This window comes from Lepidochelys kempii, chromosome 2, assembly GCF_965140265.1.
Source record: "Lepidochelys kempii isolate rLepKem1 chromosome 2, rLepKem1.hap2, whole genome shotgun sequence".
Taxonomy (NCBI): Eukaryota; Metazoa; Chordata; order Testudines; family Cheloniidae; genus Lepidochelys; species Lepidochelys kempii.
Genome location: NC_133257.1, coordinates 102,614,097 through 102,639,603, shown reverse-complemented (window position 1 = coordinate 102,639,603; position 25,507 = coordinate 102,614,097). Strand labels below are relative to the sequence as shown.

The 25,507-nt window shown below is 41.3% G+C and overlaps 1 protein-coding gene across 1 annotated transcript; it reads right to left on the bottom strand.

Annotated features, from left to right (window-relative positions):
* Nucleotides 1-595: 595 nt before the first annotated feature.
* GALR1 (galanin receptor 1) lies at nt 596-23,801 on the bottom strand. The gene is made up of 3 exons (XM_073331794.1): nt 23,020-23,801; nt 13,753-13,818; nt 596-6,768 (listed from the first exon to the last, which is right to left on the bottom strand). Exons 1-3 carry the CDS (start codon nt 23,716-23,718, stop codon nt 6,451-6,453), a joined length of 1,083 nt encoding a protein of 360 aa, XP_073187895.1. The 5' UTR covers nt 23,719-23,801; the 3' UTR covers nt 596-6,450.
* Between the last annotated feature and the right edge of the window lie 1,706 nt (nt 23,802-25,507).

Here is a 25,507-nt window from a genome sequence, read left to right as displayed (position 1 = left end):
TTTCTCCAATTGGTTCGCATCTTTCCTGAAATGTTTCACACAGAATTGGACACAATACTCCAGTTTGGTGGAGTATGTAGTTTAGTAACTGAATATCCAACGTGTCTTTAATTGTCTTCTTCTTGTGGCAGGAAGGTAGCACACAATTTTCAATACTAGTTTTAACTCTTCTTATTCCGTCAATTTTTTGAGATATTCTTTCCATTTTATTAGAGTTTGACAGGAAATTAAATTCTGTTTTCAAAATGTGCAAACACTCCTGTTCTTTATATAAATATTCAGCTCTCAAAACAGTCTTTTAAAATGAAATAACTTTTAGAAAGTCTTTAGCTTAATTTGTCGATGCTACATGACAATTTTTTTGCACTGCTTCTGTGGGGTGCGGGAAATCCATTTTGTACTGTAGTTTAAATGAATTATTACTCAAAGTTCTGTATTAATATGCTTAGTAAGGAATCTACTTATCAAAAAACATTTCCTGAATCTTTTTTGTTGTCTGTATTGTTATACACATACTTGCTGACTGGTATTTTGAAATAAATTACCAAAATAGTTGAAACTGGCATGATTATATTGTGTTATTTTGACAAATAAAATATGCAGAATTTTAAAATATTATATGCAGAATTTTTAATTTTGGCACAGAATTCTCCCAGGAGTGGTCTACACACAAACCTGCACCAATTAAATCAAATGAGTTACTGCGTAAGGCCATTACCAACCTTAGTCATTAGCCCACATAGACTTGCACTGAAATAACTAAATAAGCTATGATTCACACATTTGGTTATTGTGGTTCAACTGTGTTTGTAGACTAGTGCTAATGTAAGTGACATCAGAATCTGGCCCTGTGTGTGTAATTCATGAGTAATGCACAAACTTGTAGGGCTCAATTCTAATCTTATCCCGGTTTTCTATTGGTATGGCTCCCTTGACTTCAGTTGTTATTGTTTATTTACACCAGCCTAAGGAAAAGGAAACTCAGAATCCGCTGCATTTAAAATATTTACATTTCAAAGGCTTTTAAAATTCAGTAAAATGGCACAACAAAACTTCAATAAAGGCATTTGCATTCTGATATGAGGGCATTTAACTATGGGACTCCATCTGATAATTGGTATAGCATTGAAAATTAATCCCCCTTAACTCCCTGAAAGATTACCTTTGGGTTGTTAGATTGTTATACAAACACACTAAAACTGTTTTAATATTTCAGTACCTTACAGTTATGTGCAGAAACATAAATCGTACAGATGTATTTAAAATTAAGGCAGAATACAGATATCATTTAGAACAGCTGCATGGTACTTTAAGTCAACTATACACTGACACAAGTACAGATTAAATTTTCTGCTCTTTCACAATTTGTGTATGTAATGAATTCACAATACTAGTACAAATACTCTAAGCTAGAAGTTCTTTGCTCTTATCTGAAAATGTATAACTATTGTTAGGCACAATATAAATAGACCAAAGTATGCAGCAGCCACGAACATAATGCAGTCTAAAATAATTACATTCATAGCGTTATCACTGTACATAGATTTTCTCCACTGTCCACACAATTTATGCATTCAAAACAAAATTTCTTTTTTGTAACATTTTAAAACACAGTCCACCTGGTGCTTATCTCTTGGAGATAGTAATGTTCTTTTACAAAAATGAGTGCCATAAGCTTCAAAAGTTAGGAAAGACATGCACAAGTTCAAAATCACTGACTATCAAAATTTGAAGGACCGTGAGTTTTAACACTTCACTCAAATGTTTTATTTTGCCAAAAAAGTAAGCTGTTTTATTAAGCTAGTTTATAGCTTGAAAACCACTTTTAATGTGTTGAAAATGACTCATCTACCAAAGCCACAATATATTCCATAATAAAAACCCCTATATTAAGAGAATGTTGAAATGGCACAGTTAAGCACGCAAAAGTCAGAAAATAGCAATGTTAAGGGTGACTCCCACACCAGCTTGACTCTGTCCTCTTTTGCATATGCATTCCAATGCAGTTGCTGTTTACCTTCTCACATTATTTCTCAAATAATCCAATATAATTTTCCATTTTTTCTCTTCCTTGAGATAAACAGATACAGCATTTTCTCATATTTCTTTCTTGAATATTTATACTATTTTCACTCTCAATGATCCAGTATGTTTGTATCGACTTAGACTTTTAATATAAGTATGTATTTTAATAATTTATCGGCAGCCATGTATTATCCACTTTCTTAACCAAAAGGGGACTGCATTCCTCAGATGCAATTCAGGAGATGAGGCAATTGCCTGTGAAGCTAATGTAGCTGAATATGTAGGTGACACTGATATGCCAGCAAGAGTTTATTATAACGTAGTGCAGTTGCACTTATTGTGTAGTATGATTATTTAAGAATAGTTTACTTTCTGATTTTCAGATAAATGATTTATGGATTTGGGGCATTTCTGTAGTAGTTTTACAAGATGCTACAGATGTGTACCTAACATGTAGAACAATTTATGATGCACTCTATTACTTTAGAGAGTATGTGATCACGTAAATAAATCCTGGTTTAATAATGCATACACACAAATTTGCAGACCTAAGGTTGAATGAGAAACCCTAAAACAATCAGAAATTATTAAATTGAGTGCTTATTTGTGCAACATTAAAGTTCTCTTAGTGCAGAGTTTTCTAATGAAATTTCAGGTTATTTTTTAAAGAGAAAAAGAGAAAAAAGAAATTCCATAATGTGAAAATATTTGGCAAGAAACCATCAGCAGCCTCCCTTCCATGTGAGATCTGCAAGAGCAAGCCTCTTTCTAGAGGACTTTGGAATTCTGCAGGAGGGACCCACTCTCATGTGAGCAGGAGAAGCTGCACAGCTTTTACCTCGCCATATGCCATTTTGCCTCAACCTCTTTCTCACTGACAAAATAAAGGCCCGTGAAGTGGACTTTCCTATCCTTCCATCCACTCTGCAGAGACAAATATGGAAAGCATGATCTTGTCCTTATTCAATTTTAAAGGGGACTTGAATAGCTCCTAGTACTAAAACAATGTATCACATTATAGTTATGTTTTGAATATATTAAATGGGCACTTTAATTCTAAACTTTTTGAGAGACAGTCAGTGTGAAACAGCCTAAACAGGGTGTTTGGTTTTGTGTGATTAGAAAGTTGGCAACCCTACTTTGGCCTAATTAGAAAGTCAAACACAAATACTCCACAACTTGGGGTTCAGCCCAGCCCTGTGACTCTGGATGTGGAGTTTCACATTCCCAAAGGCATTCTTCCCACCCCCACCCCACCCCATCCCACCCTGCATTTCTGAAGCAGCTTTCTTCTAGGGTCTGATCTTGACTTCAGTGGGCTTTGGATCAGGCCCATAGCCCTTCACCTGAGTGCTTTTGTACGATGAAGGGGAAGCTGCAGTGAAGTTTAGTGCCCAGGTACCATGCCACAGGGCCTAATTCATGTTTCATTTGTTGTTGGGAAGAAGGTGAGGGAGGGTTTCCTCCACAAAATGCTCAAACTCATTGATCCACTATGGACCAATAATCAACAAAATTTAAAATGATTAACATTACAAGGAAGCTTTTTCCAGATAAAATATCAAATTAGATATCTTAACTGAGTTTATGTATTTATTTTACTTTTAAACTCATAAATTAAAAATGCCAGAAGCAGTGCCTTTCAAAACTGAAAGGAGATGTTTCCAAGCAGAGGTATTCTATGTTACAAATGCTGGAAGTGCTCTGTAATTATGGTAGTGAGTGTGACAAAGCCTGAATACAATAAAGGGTTCTTTATCTTGATGTAGGTTGTTAACAAATGTAGCTGTAGTTCTGTCTAAATAGTCATTTTATTTTTTCAGTGGGGAAAAAAAGCAAATAAATTATGCAAAAATATAAATTAAGAGTGCCTATAGATAGCATGAATTTACATTCCCTTCTTTTGCCAGATTTTGTATTTTTTAATTACAGTGCAGTCCTGTGAAAATGTGCCAATCACAAAATTTGTAATATAGACTCTCAGAACCACTGCTCAAAATAACTTTATATCTTTATAGAAATGTTGCAAGATCTCGCCATTCTATTCTCTAAGGGTTCTTATACCACCCCTCTTCACCATAGTATGCAAGCCCCTTCCAGTAGTATGTGACTAACACCTGTCACATGATGTTTGTTCCCTCTCTCATACTCTCCCCAGAGGAAGAATTATGTTTGCAGTGGAGTCTTTTGGTGGGTTTTTAAAAATATATATTCCATTTATGTATATATGTTGCTGTGTATACCATGTTTGAGAAGTCAGGTCAACGATGTATGCCGTGCAGTAGGTGGTGAGGTTTTCGGTTGCCCCTAGTTCCTATGGAAATTCAGTCCACAGTCTTAAACTAGCCCCTGAAGGAGCTGTCTCCCAAACTACATTCAGCATTTTCTATTTTAAGAACATAAGAACAGCCATACTGGGTCAGACCAAAGGTCCATCTAGCCCAGTATCCTGCCTTCTGACAGTGGCCAACGCCAGGTGCCCCAGAGGGAATGAACAGAACAGGTAATCATCAAGTGATCCATTTCTTGTCGCCCATTCCCAGCTTCTGGCAAACAGAGGCTAGGGACACCATCCCTGTCCATCCTGGCTAACAGCCATTGATGGACCTAGCCTCCATTAATTTATCTAGTTCTTTTTTTAATTCTGTTTTAGTCTTGGCCTTCATAACATCCTCTGGCAAGGAGTTTCACAGGTTGACTGTGCATTGTGTGAAAAAATACTTCCTTTTGTTTGTTTTAAACCTGTTGCCTATTAATTAATTTGACTCTGATAATGTACTTTGCATGTGGGACAATAACTCTATGCCATTTCATGTGTACTCACTCGGATATGTAACAGAGTAAGCCATTCACATACAGGAAAAAGTGAATAAATAAACAAAAGTTCTATATAAGCAGAACTATTTTCTGGGAAGATGATTTCTCTGCTATGTCTGAGTGCATGAATTAGTGTGTAAATGCAGGCATTTTTGTGTGAATTAAGCCATACCCTCTAGCTTGGAATTTCACTGACTTTGTCACAGCTATCTTCCACTAAGCACAAAAAGATACTACACCTGCCCTGTTGTAAACATTAAGTTTCAGGAAGAAGAGGAATGTGGCACAGCATTAACTGGAGAAAAATGTAAAAAATCATGCACGTAATATGGATCCAACCCAATTCCTACTAATGTCAATGGAAATACTCTCATTGACTTCAGTAGGAGCTGGATCAAATTTAAACTTAGAAGGTCAGAATGTCAGCTGGTATACATTGATGTATCTGTATTAAGGACAATGGAGGTACACCACTTTACACTAGCTGAGAATCTCAAATAAAGTCAGTGGAACTACTCATGTTAGTTAAATGTCTACAGGATTGGACCATTTAATTTGTTTTAAAAATACTAATTGTATTTTTTTCCAACTTAAAACTATTAAGCTGTCTGATATTAAGACACTAATAGAACTGTTGGAATGCTAATGTCAACAATTTCAACCCCCATTTAAAGCTTCCTTCAAAGAATAACAGTGTGTGTGTGTATGAACATATCCATAACTTAATGTTTAAGCTAATATATTTAGATATATATCAATAACTAGAAATGGCATATATAGAGAGACCTGAAACAAACCCTTCCCACTTCGACTACATCAACCTATGTTATGCCGCTGCTATGTGAGTGCCTTAAGCAAAATTTTATAAAGGTGTAACCATTGTTTTGTATATGCAGCCAGGCAAGGCACACAAAGTACAACCTCATGTTAATACCCTGGTGTAAATTCTACAGTTACATAGTTAGTTTAGCATTTCTTCTCTAAGTAATTATTTCAGCATATGAAAATTATTTCTGCTCAACATTTGCTTAAAAGCAAACAAAACCATTGTCAGAACCAACCTTGAAGAGATGACTGAAGTTTTAATTATCTTTGGAATCTAATCACTTCTTTTGAAATCATAGTACTGCACTATTAATTACCTATCTTTGAAGTGATCATTTCTCCCCCCCCACACACACACACATACACACAATTTATAGAATAAAGTATGACGTTATAGAACTGAATTAGGAACTATACACTTGCATTCTATGTTAACATATTTGTGTTATAGGTGCAATTGGAATATGCTGTACTTTAATATTTATAAATAGCAAGTTATTAGCTTTCCTACTAAATGAATAAGAGGGCTAGTACTGACATACCATTACCCACTTTTTCTGGAACATCTTTCAAAGGACATCTCCTCATTTGAACCACGCGAGACAAAGATGTCTAAGATTAAGAATGGCCACAGTTATCTGATAAATGTAAGGAAATTGATTTTTTTAATTCTACCAGTTATTAAGCTAAAGCTGAAGCTGCAGCTCTTTTTGGGAGCTCATTGTGCTTTTTCTAGAAGTCTAGAAAACCCAACACGACAGGATTTTTTTTTTTAATTGTTGCTCACACATGAGTACAATTTGTAGACGGTGCTGTATCTATCCGACTTCTACTTTCTTTAACATCACTCAGAGGTGATTCGTTACCTATCTGGCATTTGAAGACTTGTTTGTAGGCCTTCCTAAAATTTTCAGAGAGGAATGCGTATATAATAGGATTTACAGAAGAATTGCTGTAAGCCAGGCAGTGTGCTGTCACTCTGAAGAGAAATGACGCTTGAGTCAGTGGGAAAACTCCAAATTCAGCCCAGAGGTGGATCACATGATGTGGCAGCCAAGATATGCCAAAAGCCACCACCACCACTAGCACAGTCTGAGCTGTCTAAGGCAGGAAAAGAGAAACAAGGATGATTTATTAGCACTTGAACAAACAGTTTCAAACAACGTGCTTCAAAACCATTGTAGAGATTAGGAAAAATATTAGGAAAAAACACATTTCTAAGTATTTACAAACTATTTTAGTTTATCGGCCATATGTATTTTATTTCATATAATGGGATTAGGTCAAGAAGAACATAGGCCCTCAAACTTCACTTGATAAACATGAGGTTCCCATTGCATGGACCGTGTGATTCAAATGGTAGGAAGCAGTATGTAAAGATTAAGGCTCCGATTAACTACTTTGTTAGTCCAGTTTTATGTCAGTGGAACTCCACTGAGTTGCAATGGAGTTCCATTGACACAAAACTGCTGTCATGCAGTGGTGATGCAAGCCCTTGAGAAATGCCATAACTTTAAATCTAATAGGCTATGTTTTCTGTGAATTGCATAAAGATTTAGGGCCAGATTTTCAAAAGACCTCCACCTAAATTCAGTTGCCACATTTTCAAAAGTGCTCAGCATCCAGCTGGCCACTTAATTTAGGTGCCTAAATGGGGACTAGGGGTCTTTTGCAAATCTGTCCATTAGCCATACAAATCCCATTAATGTTGGTGGAAATCATGGGAGTAGTGCCCAGCAATGAAAAATGATCACAATATATGTATTAAACCTGAATTGGGAAGAGGAGGCAAATATATGCTTTTGATAACCTGGAAACCCAAGCTCACCAACAAAAACAGTATTTTAGACAAAACTAACAAATTGAGCAGAACAGACTAGACCACACTACAGCTACCTGACTTCATTGTCCTTATTTTCATAAGGAGATGCCATCCATCTCCAATGATAGACTCTGTCAATGGGGAGTACTAGGATATAAATAGAGAAATGTTAGGCTTCTAGGATAATGGAATGCAACCATGGCTTGGAAAAATCATTGTCGGGGCTTTTTTAATTTTTAGTTACTTCTTTAGGAAAATACTTATTGTTTTGCAATTGTTTGACAAATTAACACCTATTAAGTTTCCAGCAATTACCTCTTTCAATTAGTTCATTGATGAGAGACATAAGCTCCATCTTAACTATCAAATTTGTCATTCACTATTATTACATAAATAAGGTCTTGTCACTTTTTCAACATGGTTTGGTCTTGCCTGTGTAGACGGAGTCAAACCATGTTACAGAGCTATCTTATATCCCTGGGCATAGAGTTTAGTCCCATCTACTCAAGGAACACTAAACTATGTTATAACACAGAAACGGTACACATCAGTGTACATGAGGCCTAGATATTTTGCTAGGTTCTTGAATTTGGATCCTATTTACCTGTAAGTAACCAGCCACTTACTCTGAACAATAGATTTTTAGCTCAAGCTGGTAAGAAATCAATCTCATCTCCTCAAGAGAAGGTTGGACTGCTCATGAAAATCGTTTCCATTTCAGTGACAATGAATAAAAATTTCCTGCATGGGAGACTGTGCTAATTAGTTCTCACTCAACAGAAATGTTAGCATTAGATTTAATTCCCTTTAGCTGGAAACAGAATTTGGCTGGTATAGGAAATGTATTCAGCTCTGCCTATGAGTAACTTCACTGAGCAGCCGTAGAACTTCAGGGTCCTTCAGTCACCTTCACTCTTAACCTCACTAACACAATCATCCACACCTAGATTCTTATTTCAGTCGGCCCAATCCATCACATAATATCCATTGCCTTTGGAGATACAAAAGCTCCAGGAAACTATTCAGTAGATTCCACATCAGGGTCACCTAATCAACAGAGCAGAGTTCATCTGCTAAAGATGAACCTTCCCATGCCAAAAGGAAAACTCTTTCAGATCCACAAGTGATGATGGAATAGCTGGGGGAAATAAGAAGAAACAGAAGATCTTCAATGATCTGAAACTCAAAAAAGAGTCCTATAAAAAGTGGAAACAAGGTCAAATTATGAAGGGTGACTATTAAATAACAACACAAGCATGTAGGGACAAAATTAGAAAGGCCAAGGCACAAAATGAGATTAAACTAGCTAGAGACATGAAGGGTAACAAGAAAACATTCTACAAATACATTAGAAGTAAGAGGAAGACCAAGGACAGGGTAGGCCCATTACTCAATCAGGGGAGAAAGACAATAATAGAAAATGTGGAAATGGCAGAAGTGCTAAATGCCTTTTTTGTTTCACCAAAAAGTTTAGTAATGACTGGGCATCTGACATAGTGAATGCCTGTGAAAATGGGGTTAGGATATGAGGCTAAATTAGGGAAAGAACACGTTAAAAATTACTTAGACAAGTTACATGTCTTCAAGTCGGCAAGGCCTGATGAAATACATCCTAGAATACTCAAGGAGCTGGCTGAGGAGATATCTGAGTCATTAGCGATTATCTTTGAAAACTCAAGGAAGACAGGAGAGATCCCAGAGGACTGGAAGAGGGTAAATATAATGCCAATCTATAAAATGGGGAATAAGGACATCCTGGGGAATTACAGACCAGTAATATAATGCAGCAAATAATCCAGAAATTAATTTTTACACACCTAGAAGATAATAAGGTGATAAGTAACAGCCAACATGCATTTGTCAAGGCCAAATCACATATAACCAACCTAATCACTTTCTTTGACAGGGTAACAAGTCTTGTGGATAGGGAGAAGTGATATATCTTGTCTTTAGTAAGGCTTTTGATACTGTCTCACATGACCACCTCACAAACCAACTAGGGAAATATAGCCTAGAAGGAGCTACTATAAGGTGGGTGCATAATTGGTTCCCAGAGAGTAGTTATAAATGATTCACAGTCAAGCTGGAAGGGCATATCGAGTAGGGTCCCGCAGGGATAGGTCTTGGGTCCAGTTCAGTTCAATATCTTCTCAAATGATTTAGAGAATGGCATAGAGAGTACACTTATAAAGTTTTCAGATGATACCAAACTGGGAGGGGTTGCAAGTACTTTAGAGAATAGGATTAAAAATGCAAAGTGATCAAGACAAACTAGAAAACTGGTCTGAAGTAAACAGAATGACATTCAATAAGGACAGATGCAAAGTACTCCATTTAGGAAGGAACAATTAATTGCACACATACAAAATGGAAAATGACTACCTAGGAAGGAGTACTGTGGAAAGGGATCTGGGGTTTACAGTGGATTGCAAGCTACATATGAGTCAACAGTGTAACACTGTTGCAAAAAAATCAAATCCCATTGTGGGATTTATCAGCAGGAGTGTTGTAAGCAAGACATGAGGAGTAATTCTTCTACTCTACTTCACACTGATAAGGCCTCAACTGGAGTACTGTATCCAGTTCTGGGCATCAGACTTCAGGAAAGATGTGGACAATTGGAGAAAGTCCAGAGGACAGCAACAAAAATTATTAAAGGTCTAGAAAACATGACCTATGAGGAAAGATTGAAAAAATTGGGTTTGTTAGTCTAGAGAAAAGAAGATTGATGGGGAACATAATAAGTTTTCCTAAAAGGTTGTTACAAAGAGGAGGGTGAAAAATTGTTCTCCTTAACCTCTAAGTAAAGGACAAGAAGCAATGGGCTTAAATTGCAGTAAGGGATGTTTAGATGAACATTAGGAAAAACTTCCTAACTGTCAGGGTGGTTAAGCACTGGAACAAACTGTTTAGGAAGGTTGTAGAATCTCCATCACTGGAGGTTTTTAAGAACAGATTAGACAAACATCTGTCACCAATGGTCTAGTTCAGTGGTTTTCAACCTTTTTTCATTTGTGGATGCCTAAAAGATTTCAAAAGGAGATGTAGACCTCTTTGGAAACCTTAGACATAGTCTACGGACCTTCCCCCCCCCTCCCGCCCCCCACCCCACCGAGATCTGTAGACCACATGTTGAAAACCACTGTTCTATGGTAATGACAACCTTTCTGAGATCCCTTAAACATAGTCTGCAGACCCGCAGGGGTCCACGGACTACAGGTTGAAAACCACTCGTCTAGTTATTACTTAGTCCTGCCTTCAGTGCAGGGGACTGGGCTAGCTGACCTACTGAGGTCCCTTCCAGTCCTACACTTCTATGATTCTATTTAGTGATCATTCAACCAGTCATACTCCACAGCACTCTATCCTAGACTTGTCTTACCTCTGCACACACTCTCCCATTGTGCCCTAAATGCGTTCCTTCAAGCCTAAAGCCAGATCCATCTCTTCTGTAACTTCACTGGCTACAGTGGGATTATGTTATGGATAAATTTAGCAACTAGCATGAAATAACCCATGTGTTTGATCCTAGAGTAGGAAATGAACAGGATTCAGGCAACCTATAGTCTCTGGGGCAGATCTTCAGCTGGTGTAAACTGTCGTAGAGCAGGGGTTCTTAAACTTCATTGCACCGCGACCCCTTTCTGACAACAAAAATTACTACACAACCCCAAGAGGGGGGACCGAAGTCTGAGCCTGCCCGAGCCCTGCTGCCTGGGTGGAGGGGCCAAAGCCCAAGGGCTTCAGCCCCAGGCAGGGGGTCTGTAACCTGAGCCCTGCTGCCCAGGGCTCAAGCTCTTGGCTTCTGCTTCAGCCCCTGGTGGTGAGACTCGGGCTTCGGCTCTGGGCTCCAGCAAGTCTAAGCCAGTCCTGCTGACCCCTTTAAAATTGGGTTGTGACCCACTTTGGGGTCCCAACCCACAGTTTGAGAATCGCTGTCAGAGTATGTCACTGTGTCCGACAATTTTCACAGCTGAGGATCAGTCCCTCTGTTCAAAAAATAAAATATGTTTGTGAGGGGAATGGACACCAAGAGACACCTCTCCCAAGTCTGTTTCTAGAGGCAGTAGTAGGGGATAGGAAGGACAAAATGGAGCAAGGAAATTTTTGCAATATTTTGAAATATTTGCAAATAATGAGCCAGGTCCTCAGCTGATGCAAATCAATAAAACTCTGCTGATATCAATAAAAGTGTGCTAATTTACACCAGCACAGAATCTGCCCAATAAAAGATCTGTCTTAATAAAAGATTACAAATAGGACCCTTCAATTTAGGAAAAATTCCCACTGGGAACTGAAATATTGTCTTTATCACGCATACATTTTCAGTAGGAAACAAAAAGGTAAATAAACCTACAAATTTTTTTCAGAAATTTCTTTTTTTCCTGTATATATGACATAAAGAAAGCACAGTGCCCTAACCCTTTCACTATGTTAACATTTTGATACAAAGCAGAATGATATGGATAATTGTATACCTGCTCAACTTACTAAGAGAGATTTGTCTCTGACCTTATTTACACCCAAGCAACCCCCTATCCCCCAATCCCCACCCCCACCCCCCCGTGATTTTAGTTCGATGGCAAAGAATTTAGGGCAGATTTTGTCCCTGTGTCTCTTAAATCTATCATGCTTAAGATACTTGGTATCTGTGGGATGCCTAACTGTGCATAATGGTTTGACAATCCTTGCAACATCTGTTTTATTCCATTATCCCTCTCAAGCCTAATTCCAAAGTTTACCTTTATAACATTATCAGTATAATCTACAACCAAGGAAACACTACAGGGCTGCTCTTATTTATTTAATGGGATGGCTCTTAACATTACACATAAGTAAATAAAACTACCTGAAATATAATTTCAGGAAATATGCTAATTCTAATATGTTAATGCTAACGTTTTGTGTGTGATCAATAAATATACAAAAATAGTATTCTAGGAAACATTTATTTTGCATTTAACTTTTTTCTTAAATATGAAAGTCTAATTTAAAAATCCACTTATGAACTCCTTAATCAGGCAACACCCATTCATTTGAATACTATGAGAAGCATAGGATTAGGCCCTAAATGCAGAATGAAAATGAGCAAGAGTTCTTGTTATTTAGAAGAAATAATAATTTAAAATAGTATATATTTTTTTTCAGTATGGCTATGTAAAATTGTATTGCCAACCCCAAGCATTCAACTGTCATTAGTTGGGTCCCAAAAACTCATGAGATTGATTTAAACCAATTATATTTTTCAAACAATAATATTTTGGTTAATTTTGTTTGCCTCTGGTTTTTGAGCCCTTAAGGTACATAAGGGTACACTTTTTATTTTTAAATTAAAGCTCAGATTCTCATATAACCACATGACTCCAAGAGCTGAAGCTTTAAAAACACCAAAAATCACAAGACATAGGATAAAATCACAAAAGTTGGCAATTTCCTGAATCTTTAGTAGTTATATCATAGGCCCCAATTCCACAAAGTACTTAAGTACCCTGCTGAATCAGAGATTTAATACCTAATCCTCTTAACACTGTGCCTCTAAAAAAAAAAAAAATCTTGATCTGTGTTCATAAATATAGAAGTCAGGCAGGAAACTCCTGATTTCAAGTCTGCTCAGAATTAGAACTCTACATCGCTCCTGGTGCCAAGTCTGCTCAAAATTAGAATTCTACATGCTGTATTACCAGACAAATTCACTATGATACAGACCCTTCTATACATTCCTAAAGAACAATATTAGCTTTGTGATTTAAAGATCTTTTCAAAATTTTATTTGCAGTATTAGTAGTGGGTGTTTAATTTAAGCCCTGAACAGCAGAGAATAAAAACAGTTTTCATGCATGGCAACGTTTTAAAAGAGGATCAGGAAGTAAAATAAACCTTATTTAGAATGTTCATCTTAAAAACCAGAAATTCTTCGTATTACATCAAAAATTACATTAGCAGAAAAAATTTACAAGATAGGGAAAACATACAGGAGAAGTGAAAAGTACATTTCTACTAGAAATACGTCTGAGTCACACTGATTGGTTCTGGATCTGGTTTTCACATCCTCAAAAGTTCAAAGTATAAAGATCTAGAATAGTGGCTTAGCCCATTGTAGAGACTAGGGGCCAAAAGCAAAATTCAAATCTAGTTTGAGGTTTGGATTTTAAACCCTCAATGTTCAGGTGTATTTAGATTCAAGTCCATCTCTATGTTATACCTTTGGTAACAAGCAACATTACATTGAGAAGTTAGCATGCTTGGTAAGGAAAGCAATCTACCTTTTTCTTGGATGCTTCTGACTTCTTTGACATGTTTCTCAACTTTTTATGCAGATGATTAAGGACCTGAAAAAGATTAATTTGCGTCTTGCATTTAACGGCTTTTAAAATTAAGGGACATGTTTCAAAATTATGCTGTCCAATATTGCTTGCAAATGTTGATGTATCCAGTCTACACATTTCAAAAGTGCATGCTGTAATATCTAATATGCACCCATAGGAATCAACAAATATGAAGCACATAAGTTATTTAATTCTAATATAAAAAACAGATGCATCACATAACAAAATATACATGGCAGTGAACCCAATCTGCCAATAAACATAAACCTGTTCTACAGTCATTTGTAACTGGCAGTCATTTTTCTTCCATAAGAATGTCTATGTTTGTGAATTTAGGATGACTTTCTTTGCACATAAAATAAAAAACGTATATTTTGAACCGTAGCGTTCCTTAGCCTTCTGCATAATTTGCATTCAGCAGCTGGATATTTGGTTAATATAATCATGCCTTGGAGCTGTCTGATTTTGAAGAAGGAAACTAAAAAGGTTTTTTTTATTAATTTATATAAAAATGTGTCACAAGTGAAATATGACCTTTATGCAAGATTTGCCATGACTTGTCATGTATCTATAGTAGGTCAGTTTTTTATTCTGGCAACAGAATTGACTTGTCATTAAAGAGAAGCTTCAAAATTGTAACAGAACCTTGATAGTTCACGCACAAGATTTTTGGGTAGTGTAGCAGGAACATATTTTGGCTGCAACCATCATTCGCTCTGAAATTAAGAGCATCTGTAGGACAGGATCTGAAGAAAAAAAATTGTGCCATGCAATTGTTTATGGAAAAGTATACAAAAAAAAAAAAGAAACATTCAATAAAATGGAAAGGTGGCAAATTCAAATACGCAATTAGACTATGGAACTCATTGCCACCGGATGCCATGAAAGCCAAGAATTTAGCAAAATCAAAGGAGGGATTGCGTATTTATATGGATAACAAGACTATCCAGAGTCATAACAGTACATATTTTTACAGAGTTTTAAAAGGGATAGAAAACCACATGCTTCAGGGTTTATAAACCAATCTCAATTTAGAGGTTAGAAGGAGACTTCCCTGGGGGCAGATTATCCCATATCTGCCTATTGTGGTGTCTTTTGCCCCTTACTCTGTACCATCTGGTTCTGGCCACTTTCAGAGAAAGGATATTAGTTAAGATGGATCACAGATGTGATCCAGTATTAATCATATGTTCTGAAAAATGTATCTAATGCAGTGGTTCTCAACTCTGGTCCACCGCTTGTTCAGAGAAAGCCCCTGGCAGGCCGAGCTGGTTTGTTTACCTGTCGTGTCCGCAGGTTCGTCCAATCGCCTCTCCCACTGACCATGGTTCACCGCTCCAGGCCGATGGGGGCTGCAGAAAGCGGCGCAGGCCGAGGGATGTGCTGGCCGCCCTTCCCGCAGCGCCCATTGGCCTGGAGCGGCGAACTGCAGCCAGTGGGTGCCGCGATCAGCCGAACCTGTGGATGTGGCAGGTAAACAAACCAGCCCGGCGCGCCAGGGGCTTTCCCTGAACAAGCGGTGGACCAGAGTTGAGAACCACTGATCTAATGAGTTAAAAAGAAAAGGGATATATTTCTGAATGACAATGGTCACTTGAGGGTGAAGAGAAAAGATGTAAAAGACTGCCGGATACCTGAAAACATCAACTGAAGACAATTTGTATGTAAATACAAGGCTAAAGGTATGATAACTGTTAAATACATTAGAAGTGTATTAGTTCAGCAGTATATACATACCAACTGCTTGATCCTGCATTTTTTTGTACATCTCAATCTCCATTCTTCTGCATCTTCCTGACATGACTCAAACTGTCAGTAGACAAGCCTGACCCACGAACAGCATGAGAGAGACACATAGATTGGCCTTCACTGAGTGTGGTCTGGATGAACCCCCAGACCTCTCCACCTCAATAGTAAGGAGACCAGAGGGCAAGAACAGCCCTTTTCCCAGACTTCCATGAGAAGAACTCCTGGGTTCTTGTTGAGAACCTGGGGCAATGATCTTCCTTCTCCTGACTCCTGCTCCCCTCCTCTCACCTGGGCAAAGGGAGGGAAGAGAAAATCCTGGCTGCTTCTGCCAGAGTAATATACAGAATAAGCAGTTTCTAGCAAGGTATGAGTAGGAGCTGGATGGGGAGGATGAGGACAGTGAGTGGTGAATGTGTGGCTGACTTTGGAAGAGAGTAAGAGCAAGTGAGAGAGAAATGAAAACCATTCCCCCGGTTGCTGCTTTAGACTAAGATCTGGAGTAGTGGCCAGCTCCACACTACTTGAATAGGCTATTTCCTCCAGGTAGTTAACCCCTTGAACTTTCTCCATTTTGGATTAGGTACTAATTTCACAAACCCACCACATGCAGCCATCTGACTAGTCAAATTCTAGCTTTGTATGGGGGGTTCACCAGATAATCTGCAGTCCATGTGCAGAAGTTGGATGCCCCTATTCCAACACCACTGAAACAAAGCAGACAATCCACACATGACAGGAGCTGTGGAGGAGTGATATGTTTATGTACGTATACTCCAAGATCAACCAATGGCCTCTGTACACACTATTCCTACTTTGGACCAGAATGCTCCCAATGAATGATCCCTTGCTCCTCTATTACTCACACTCAATTCAATCGGATCACTTTAAAAATATGATACTATTCACTGTGAGCAAGGGTGACAGTGTCTGATCCTTTTTTCGGAACAGATTGCATGAAGTAGTGGTTTGTGGGCTATTGTCAACCACAACACTGGAACACATGAATGTTCTTCTTACAGCATACACTGAATATGGATTTGGTGGGGTCTATTATGCTATTTTCCAGATGCCAGTCAGGATTTGACCCCAAGTAGTTTTGAAGACATCTACTTCTGCATTTGTAGCAGCTGGTAACACTGCAGGATTTTTAGGAAAAAAAACCTGTAACATGCAGAAATGCATCCAAGTGAGTTTGGTACCAAGATTTAGTACTCCATCTGAGCTCAGAAAGCTAGCTGAAGTGAAGGATCACTTCTTATTTTTTTAAGCAGCCTGGAGAACATAGCTGATTCACACAACTAAATCCCCACTCACTTAGCTGAAAATGTACTCCATACTCTTTTCTAACAAGAATTTATATGTCAAAAGACTTAAAATCTGGAAAAACAATTCCTTACATAAAACTTTTCAAGCTCCCAGCTTTCATGTACCTATTGTTTACAGATCATATTTTGCTCTCAGGAAAGGATAAAAGGGAATAAATTCTCTTGATTAACCTGAGGTTTTGCAGGGTCTTTTATGACCATGGCGGTAGAAGAGTCTTAAAGCCATCACTGAATCATACAGGGGGCGGGGGCACAGCGCGGGGGGAAGAGAGAGAAAGAGAGAACATGGTTTAAAAGACCCTGCTGCTTTTGGCATATATATTTCCACCAAACAACATACAAGCTTAAACACTGTACAGTTTTAAAGCATATTTGATTTCTTGCTACTTACAGCCACTTCATTGGTTACACTTTCATTATTAGTAGCTCCTGGAAAGATCCATTTAAAATAATGCCCCTAAGTAGATTACACAACGTAATTATCTAATAATAATGACTGTATCTTGGTATATGTAAACATTGCATTCTGAACCACAATTTGTCATATAAATCTTATTTACATTCAAATGTCATTGTCAGCAGTGCCATAGTTATGGTACTGGGACCAATTCAATTACTACAGCAGAGCCTTTCATTCCATTCTACTTAGTACTGTGTCACTACAACTATTATAGATTTTATTTCTTTTTCTTTTTCTTGGTGGGCCTGGGTTATACCACTTCCATTAACATCCTCCTGCTAAAACTTGGGATACAAGATTTCAGTCCAGGAACATTTTTAAGCTCATTTTTATGTTAGGACTCCTACGCTGTGTGATTTATATTTTTAACTGAGTCTATAAATCAAAATGAATTTCCGCAGTTCAGAATGTTCAGGATATTAGTACATAATGGAGACTGGTTTCTCTTAGTATTTCTAAAGGCAAAAGTAAAAAATAGGGCAGTTATTAATATTTGAAATGGATAAGTGGACAATAATCATTTTGGGGTATATCCTGCCACATGAGTACTCCCATCAAAGTCAATGACCAAGATTTTTAAAAGTGACTAATATTGTTGTTACCTTAGTTTCTGGGTGCCATGATTTTTGGGTGCCCAACATGAATGAGCCCTGATTTTCAGAGGATAGCTTTAAGCTTTCTCAACTTGGGACCCAAAAACTGAGTCACCCAAAATCACTAGTCACTTTAGACTTCCTTGGTAAATGGGAACTGAAGATGCTCAGGACCTCCCAAAACAAGCTTTGGCACTTTGCAGGCTTGAGCCATTGGTCCTTAAGTGGCACTTTTTAATGTACAATCCTATAGTAACCTCATAATAGTATATACAATAAATTGATATGTAAATAATAAAAGAAATACGTAATCTCATGACAAATCACACTTACTGAAAAGAGCCATTTCAAGCTATCCATCAAATAATATGCACTTAATTTAATACTCACTACTGAACTATTAAATAGTTAATCACTGCTTATAAATCTCATTACATGTGAATGCCAGCTCTGGTTTTCTCTGGGTTTGCAGGAGGACAGATTTTAGAAATACCCATCACTGTTTCAGTATTTCTGTAATTTGTAATGGTGCTGTTGTCTCTCAGAAAGAGCTGTCCTTTTGCTAGTACTTCCCAGTAGGATGTGAATTCTCTGATAATGTAATTTAAGACAGAGGGAATGCAGCTAGCTTGCCATTTAAATGCATAAAAAATGAAGGAAATTACAATTTACATAAAAAAACAAGAACTTGCCTTACAACAGTCCTGAAAATGCCATATATTCAAATAGAGAACTGCATTCCCTTTGTCTTAAACTACATTATGAGTAGACTGAAGCTTCCTTATTATTACTATTTCACAGATCCACAGCTGGCGTAATTAAATGTAGCTCCATAGAAATCAATGAAGCTACATCAATTTATACCAGCTGAGGATCTGACCTAGTAATATGCTCTACTTTATAACTAAATGTAGCCATTGATGTACCTGTTATATTACACAACAACTTTCCTTTCACACTGTGTGCACTGGGAAGCCAAGATGTCATGGTTGTGTTTATTTCAATAGCATTCTATGGTAATTTGCTAAATGGAGCTTCATGATGACTCCTTTGCTGGACATATACTATCACAGCTCTGGCCTTGACAAATTTAAGACTGAAACTCTGTCATTGACTTATTGCCATTCCAATCTTAACCTACCCCACCCCCTGCTCATCCGGATGTGCCAAAATACTGCAGGTGGAGTTTTGTCAAGTCACAGTCACAGTAGGAGTGAGCCCTTATGTTGCAGACAGATGCCAAGTGCCTCCTGCAAAGAGCTGAGTTTATTCAGTTCTCACTGCTACGAACTGAGGGTGGTGAGCATCTCACAGAACTGGTCCCTCAGGGCTGGATCCTGACTTCAGCGGGAGCAGGATTAGGCCTGTCATCTCAGACCCCTTCAATTCCTAACCAAAACAAGGGTGAAGTAAGGACAGCCTGGTAGCGAGTTAAAAATGAGGTTTCAGCTGCAACTTTGAATTGCCTTGATTTCCTGGCTGTGACAACATTTTACTGTTAATTAACATACATTTAATTAGTTTAGTTAACCCCTGTTTCAGGCTATTTTAACTTGACCATAAAAGATTTGCTCTGGGCATAAACTTGTTATTCTGGGACTCAGATTTGAAGATTTTTTTAAATCATATTCTTTATATTAATATTTATAATAAATAGTTATTTTTATAATCAAAATGGTGTGTTTATATTAACTTTAATATTTCAATAAAGTCTGTTAAAAAACAATCCCTTTTAATTTTGTTTTTAAATTCTACAAGTAAAAATTTATAATTTTAAAAATCATTCACACTTGTTTAACTTACAAAACTTCTTTCATGTAAAAAACAAGGGTTTAGAGGCCATAAGTCAATATTGTGAATGATGCTCTTTTGGCTATAAAAATTATTAATACTTATTCATTAAAAATTAATGTTTAAAAAAGGCATCTTCTGAGCATGTCCATTAACACTTTCCCCATATCTGTTAATATCTTTATTTAAATATGGTGATGATCAAATCTATGGTATTGGTTTCTTCCCCTCAAATCTACTCAGTGCACACAGTAACTCCTGTTACAGACAATGAGAAATCTACCTACCACACAGAGAAAAGAGAACTAAACCTTTGAGGGCTAATACTAATTTTAATGTTTTGCCTTTTTGCCAGTTTGACACCTCTGTCACTTTAAATGTTGTTTTTGCTCTGTAATTTAGAAACTTTGTCCTTTGAATACAAGCATATTTCAAAGTGTTTTAAAATGCACGTTTGCACTCTATCGGTCCTTTTTCCACATCACAATTAATGAATTTTTACACAAACTATATAAATTATACACTACAACCCCCTTGGAAACATGTTTGCTTTGGAGGAACTGATTCCTCAGCAAGAGAGCAGATTTTACTCACATGAGCAGACCTATTAACTTCAATGCAATTTACTGTAGTGAGTAAGAACTAAGGAAGCGAGTAAAGGTTTGCAAGATCTCAGTAAAAGAACTGTCCAGTCTGACGGAATTCAACCTGTTCTAGATTCTGGAGAACAGCAGTCTGAACTGGTGCTTCCTTCAAAGCTGCAGAAAACAATGGTACAGAAAATGGATCATTGCCTGAGCGAAGAAGTGGGGAGAGTGAGTGTGTCACAGTTCAGCCCTTTTCATCAGAAACTTGCTCATCATCAAGTGATTGCTTTCTGGCAGCAAAAGGCATGATCCTGAGCCCCCTGAAGTCAGAGGCAAAGCTCCCATTAACTTCAGCTGATGCAGGATGAGGCTCCCTAACAAGCGGGTAGCGTGCCTGTTGCTCTTAGTGTCTTTTAACTGAACATTAAGAAGTAAGTGGTAGAACGGGCATCGTACGGATCAGGACCCCAGTAATAATGTGGCTGCAGGGACGGTGCAAGGATATTTTTGCACCCCAGGCGAAACTTCCACCTTGCGCCCCCACCTCCCCGACAACCTCCGAAAACTAGTAAACTTAGCATTATAAACAGCCTGTCCGAACGGGTAACGGCTGTTGTAATGTTTCTTTTTTACCTTTAAGGCATTTCAATTGTTTGCCATTGCCTCTGATGGTGTCCCATTCAAAGTCTTACTATTGTGCAAAGCTAAACAATTGAGCCTTGCATTGCATCATCAGCCAGGTTAGGCAGGGTGACAAATCCCCCTTACCCCAAACGGCCATTATCCCCTGGTGACTCATTTCTACCCCTAGTCTGTAAAGCAGACTTTTAAGGTAAATACATTATGCCTTCAATATTACCCATGCACACATCTCACAAAGATTCTCACTCTTGACAAGTTACCAGCCTTGTGTAGATCCCTTCCACGTTCCTCTTTGTGGGTAAGTGTCCTGTAAGACACGTGCAGGGTGCAGTGTTTGTCAGGCCTGCGGTGACAGCTGTTTGTGAAGATCAGGGGGCCCTTTGCCAAGGGATTCTTGTGTCATAGTGAGGTTGGGGTGGCTGACTGTATGGGGCAGGGCACTGAGGCTGGTGGGGCAGGTAACACTCACTGGGCTGAGGGGCAGGCGGTCCCAGGATGGGGCAGGGGTCAGCCTGTCAGTCTCCAGCGCTCGAGCCGCGCCAGGGCCAGCAGCCTCTTCACCTCGGAGTCTCCTCCGCTTCCCCGGGGGCCACCCCTCTTACGCTTCCCGCCTGCCCCTGCGGAGGCTGCGCCACCCTGGGCTCGGGCCACCCGACTCCCCCCAAGTGGCACCTGGTTCCTGCTGCTCTCGGCCGGCAGGTGCAAGGCCCCAGCTGAGCGTGGCCCCTTGCGCCTCCTCCGCGGCAGCGCCCCCAGCCCGTGTCTTCCTGGGCGGCCGCAGCGGCAGCAGCCGGGGAGCCTGAGAGAAGGAGTGGCCCCCGGGCAAGCGAGGGAGACTCCGAGGTGAAGAGGCTGCTGGCCCTGGTGCGGCCCAAATGCTAGAGACTTACAGGTACCTGCCCCTGAGCAATAGTGTAAAAAAAAATTGGGGGGCATTGCTTTTTGGCGCCCCCAAATCTTGGCGCCCCAGGCTGCAGCCTAGTTCACCTAGTGGTTACACCAGCCCTGTGTGGCTGGGTTTTATTGAAGTGCAGCATGTTTTAACTTATTGCAATTTTTTTTTAATATGTTAACAACTTTGCACACTGTTGCATTTTGCTGCATTTTGCTGCATCGGCATCCCAGCAGTACGGGAAAACACTGAAAGTGTTTATCGCAGCTGAAATGGAGATTTTAAAAAGAAGTTTTTTTCTAAAAAAAAATGAAAACTAGCAGACAATATGCCCACTATCGGCTATACTATACCTCCTCCCCACATTTACTGCTGAACCTTCGGACCCACACAGGTGTGAGGTTCCCCGAAACACCTTACAACTGGACATTCCTAGCCTATAAATCCACAGTGTAACTCCAGCCACACTTAACTCGCTTTGAGTGTACCCCCACTCCCTTACACACACCGAAACTTCAACCCCTCCCATGTTCTTACTTCTGTACTCTCTTCCCATGCTCGCAGCCCAAAACTACCCCTCATAGCCTAGCCCCCTGCTACTGCACCCACACACAGACCAGGTAGCCCACCCATCTAACTTTTGCAGATGCTAACACCCTATACCCCACCCTGTCCTATAGCTATGCGTCTACCCCTTCCTCTATTCAATCATCGTTGTATTTTTTCGTCTACGCACACAAACCCTATACCTAAACACACCCTGTAACTATACCCCATATACACCTACACACTTCATACCAGCATCCCATCCCTGTACTATACCCCCATACACACACACACACACCCTATAGCTACATCCTATAGCTAAACCCCACCCCTCTAACGTACCCCAAACTCTCACACCCCCTTAAGGCTACACCCCACTTCTGCAACTGTACCCCAAACTCTCACACGCCCCCTAAGGCTACACTCCACCCCTGTAACTGTACCGCAAACTCCCAGCCCCTCCCCTGGCTACACCCCACCTCTGTACCCCAAACACTCACCTGCCCTATACCTACGCCCCTGTAACTACCACATACACACCCCCTATCGCTATACCCCTTGTAGCTGCACCCCGTACACCCATCCCCTGCACCCTCGACATCCTCCCCCTCGCATCCACCTTGGCGTAGCAGAAGGAGATGAGCAGCAGCGGCAGCAGGTAGCCGAAGACGAAGGTGCAGACCACGTAGACCTTCTTGTGCCGGGGGTTGGGCCACTGCTCCCAGCAGAAGGTCTGGTTGCTGGCGTCCCGGTGGAAGAGGCGCTGGTGGTGCGCGACGGGCGAGGCCATGGCGATGGAGAGCGCCCAGATGAGCCCCACGCCCAGCAGCGCGTTGCGGGAGACCCGCAGGACGGAGGCGCGGCGGGAGTGCACGATGGCCACATAGCGGTCCACCGACATGGCGGAGAGGGTGAAGATGCTGACCAGCATGGAGATGGTGAAGAAGTAGTGAATGAACTTGCAGATGAAGGCGCCCAGCACCCAGGTGGGCAGCACGTAGACCGTGGACTGGAAGGGGATGCAGAAGAGCAGGTAGGCCAGGTCGGCGATGCTCAGGTTGAGGATGAAGATGTTGGTGGTGCTGCGGGGCTTGCCCGGCTTGCTCCTGGCCAGCACCGTGATCACCAGCGAGTTGCCCAGCACCCCCAAGGCGAAGATCACGCCGAAGACAATCAGGGTGAGGAAGTTCTCGATGCCGATGCCGAAGAGGGGCTTGGTGTCCTGCTCCTCCTCCGAGAGCCCCGAGAGGTTGAATTCCCCCCGGGGGGGGCCTTCGCTCTGGTTCAGGAAGAGGATCGCAATGGCCTCGGGCTCCATGGTTGCTGCGGCTGCCCCCCCCCCCCCCCACCAGCGACAGCCGGGGAGGGTGGAGGAGAACAAACAGCGCCCTTGTCCTGCACACGGGTCCCGCGCCTCGCCCCCAGAGACCCCCCCCCCCCCGCCCCAGGCCCTGCAGCTGCGGAGGCCCCGAGGGAGCTGCGCTGCGCTGCGGGCCCCAGGCGCCCAGCCAGAAGAAGGGGGCGGAGGCGGGGGCAGTTTGCCGCCGCGCTCACGGAGCCGCGAAACTTTCCGGTGCCCGGAGGCTGGATGGCATCTCGCCTCTGCTGCTCCCCGGGTCAGCGCCTCGTGCGCGGTGGGGGCTCCCGGGCTGCGGCCGGCCGGGGCTGGCTCACCCACGCAGGCACCCGCCTCGGGGATTTGCGGAGCGGGGTGGGCAGGGGAGCTCCTGGGGGAGCCTCGTGGTCAAATGCGCCCGCAGCGGCGCTGCCCAGCTCCGTCCCCTTCGCAGTTCCGCCACGGCTGCGGGGTTTGGGCTCCCACCCCCTCTGCCCAGCGCGGTGCCACCAAAGGGCAGAGCCGGAGAGCGGCGCTGGGCGAGTGCGCGGGGACCTCAGGCGTCCCTGGGAGCGCAGCAGCCTCCCTCGGCCCTCCCCGCTCCTCCACCTCCTCCCCGGCCAGCTCCTCCCCGGCTGGCCTCCCGCGCGCTCTCCCGCCGCCCGGCTCCAGCGCGCTGCCTCCGCCGAAGGGAACGTGCCGCCCCGCCGGGCTGCACCTGGGCGCAGCCCCCAGCTCGCCACAGCAGCCGAGCTAATCGCGCCGCTAATGCGCCGGCAATACACTAGCAACCCCTCCTCTGCCTGTCCGCAACCCCCCTGCCAATCCAGAGCCAGGCCAACTCACCCTCTTCCACCCTCACACCTCCCCTCAGCCCTCCCAGCTGCCTGTCCCAGCCCGTGCACTGCTGAGCCCCAGCCCCCGGGGCTCGTCTTTCCCCATCAGCAGAGTCAACGCTGCTGCATCGCACACAGCTCGCATCCCTTCCCATCTCTGGAAGGCTGGTCGGGGACTGACCTGTCGCTGGGTTGCGTGTGCGTGTTTTAACTGGAACCACAGCCAACTTCTCCAAACATCAGCTCCAAACATCTCCTGCTCTTGCTGCCACACTCGGGGGACTGTAGTCAATAAATAGCACTGTACATCTAGACAGTGATTCACAAAAACACGCCATGATCCCTGTCCTGGTGTAGGTTTTGTCCTTATCAGTCAAGGCACAATTTCAAAAGTTAAACAGGTGTATGAAGATGTGTGACTGATGCTGCCTGAGGGCTCCATCCTCTGAGACGCCCCAGCATCCTTCTTTCCTGGGGGATGCTCAGCCCCTCACGAGGACTAGGTTCATAAAGCCCAATCTTGTAATGCTAATTATGGACCCTCTTCAGGAAAGCACTTAAACAAAGTTTAAATCCATACCTGTTCATGACAGCAAAGAAGCACATGCTCAAGTCTTGCCCGGAAGATAGATACTTTCTGAAATAGGGACATGTGTGAGTAGTCCCATTGAAATCAGATGCAGGATCAAAACTTTCCCTCTGATCCTGAAAACTCATGCATGCAAATAACTCTGCATATAAGAAAAGGAGTACTTGTGGCACCTTAGAGACTAACAAGTTATTTGAGCATCCGATGAAGTGAGCTGTAGCTCACGAAAGCTTATGCTCAAATAAATTGGTCAGTCTCTAAGGGGCCACAAGCACTCCTTTTCTTTTTGCGAATACAGACTAACACGGCTGTTACTCTGAAATCTGCATATAAATTGTCCCAATGA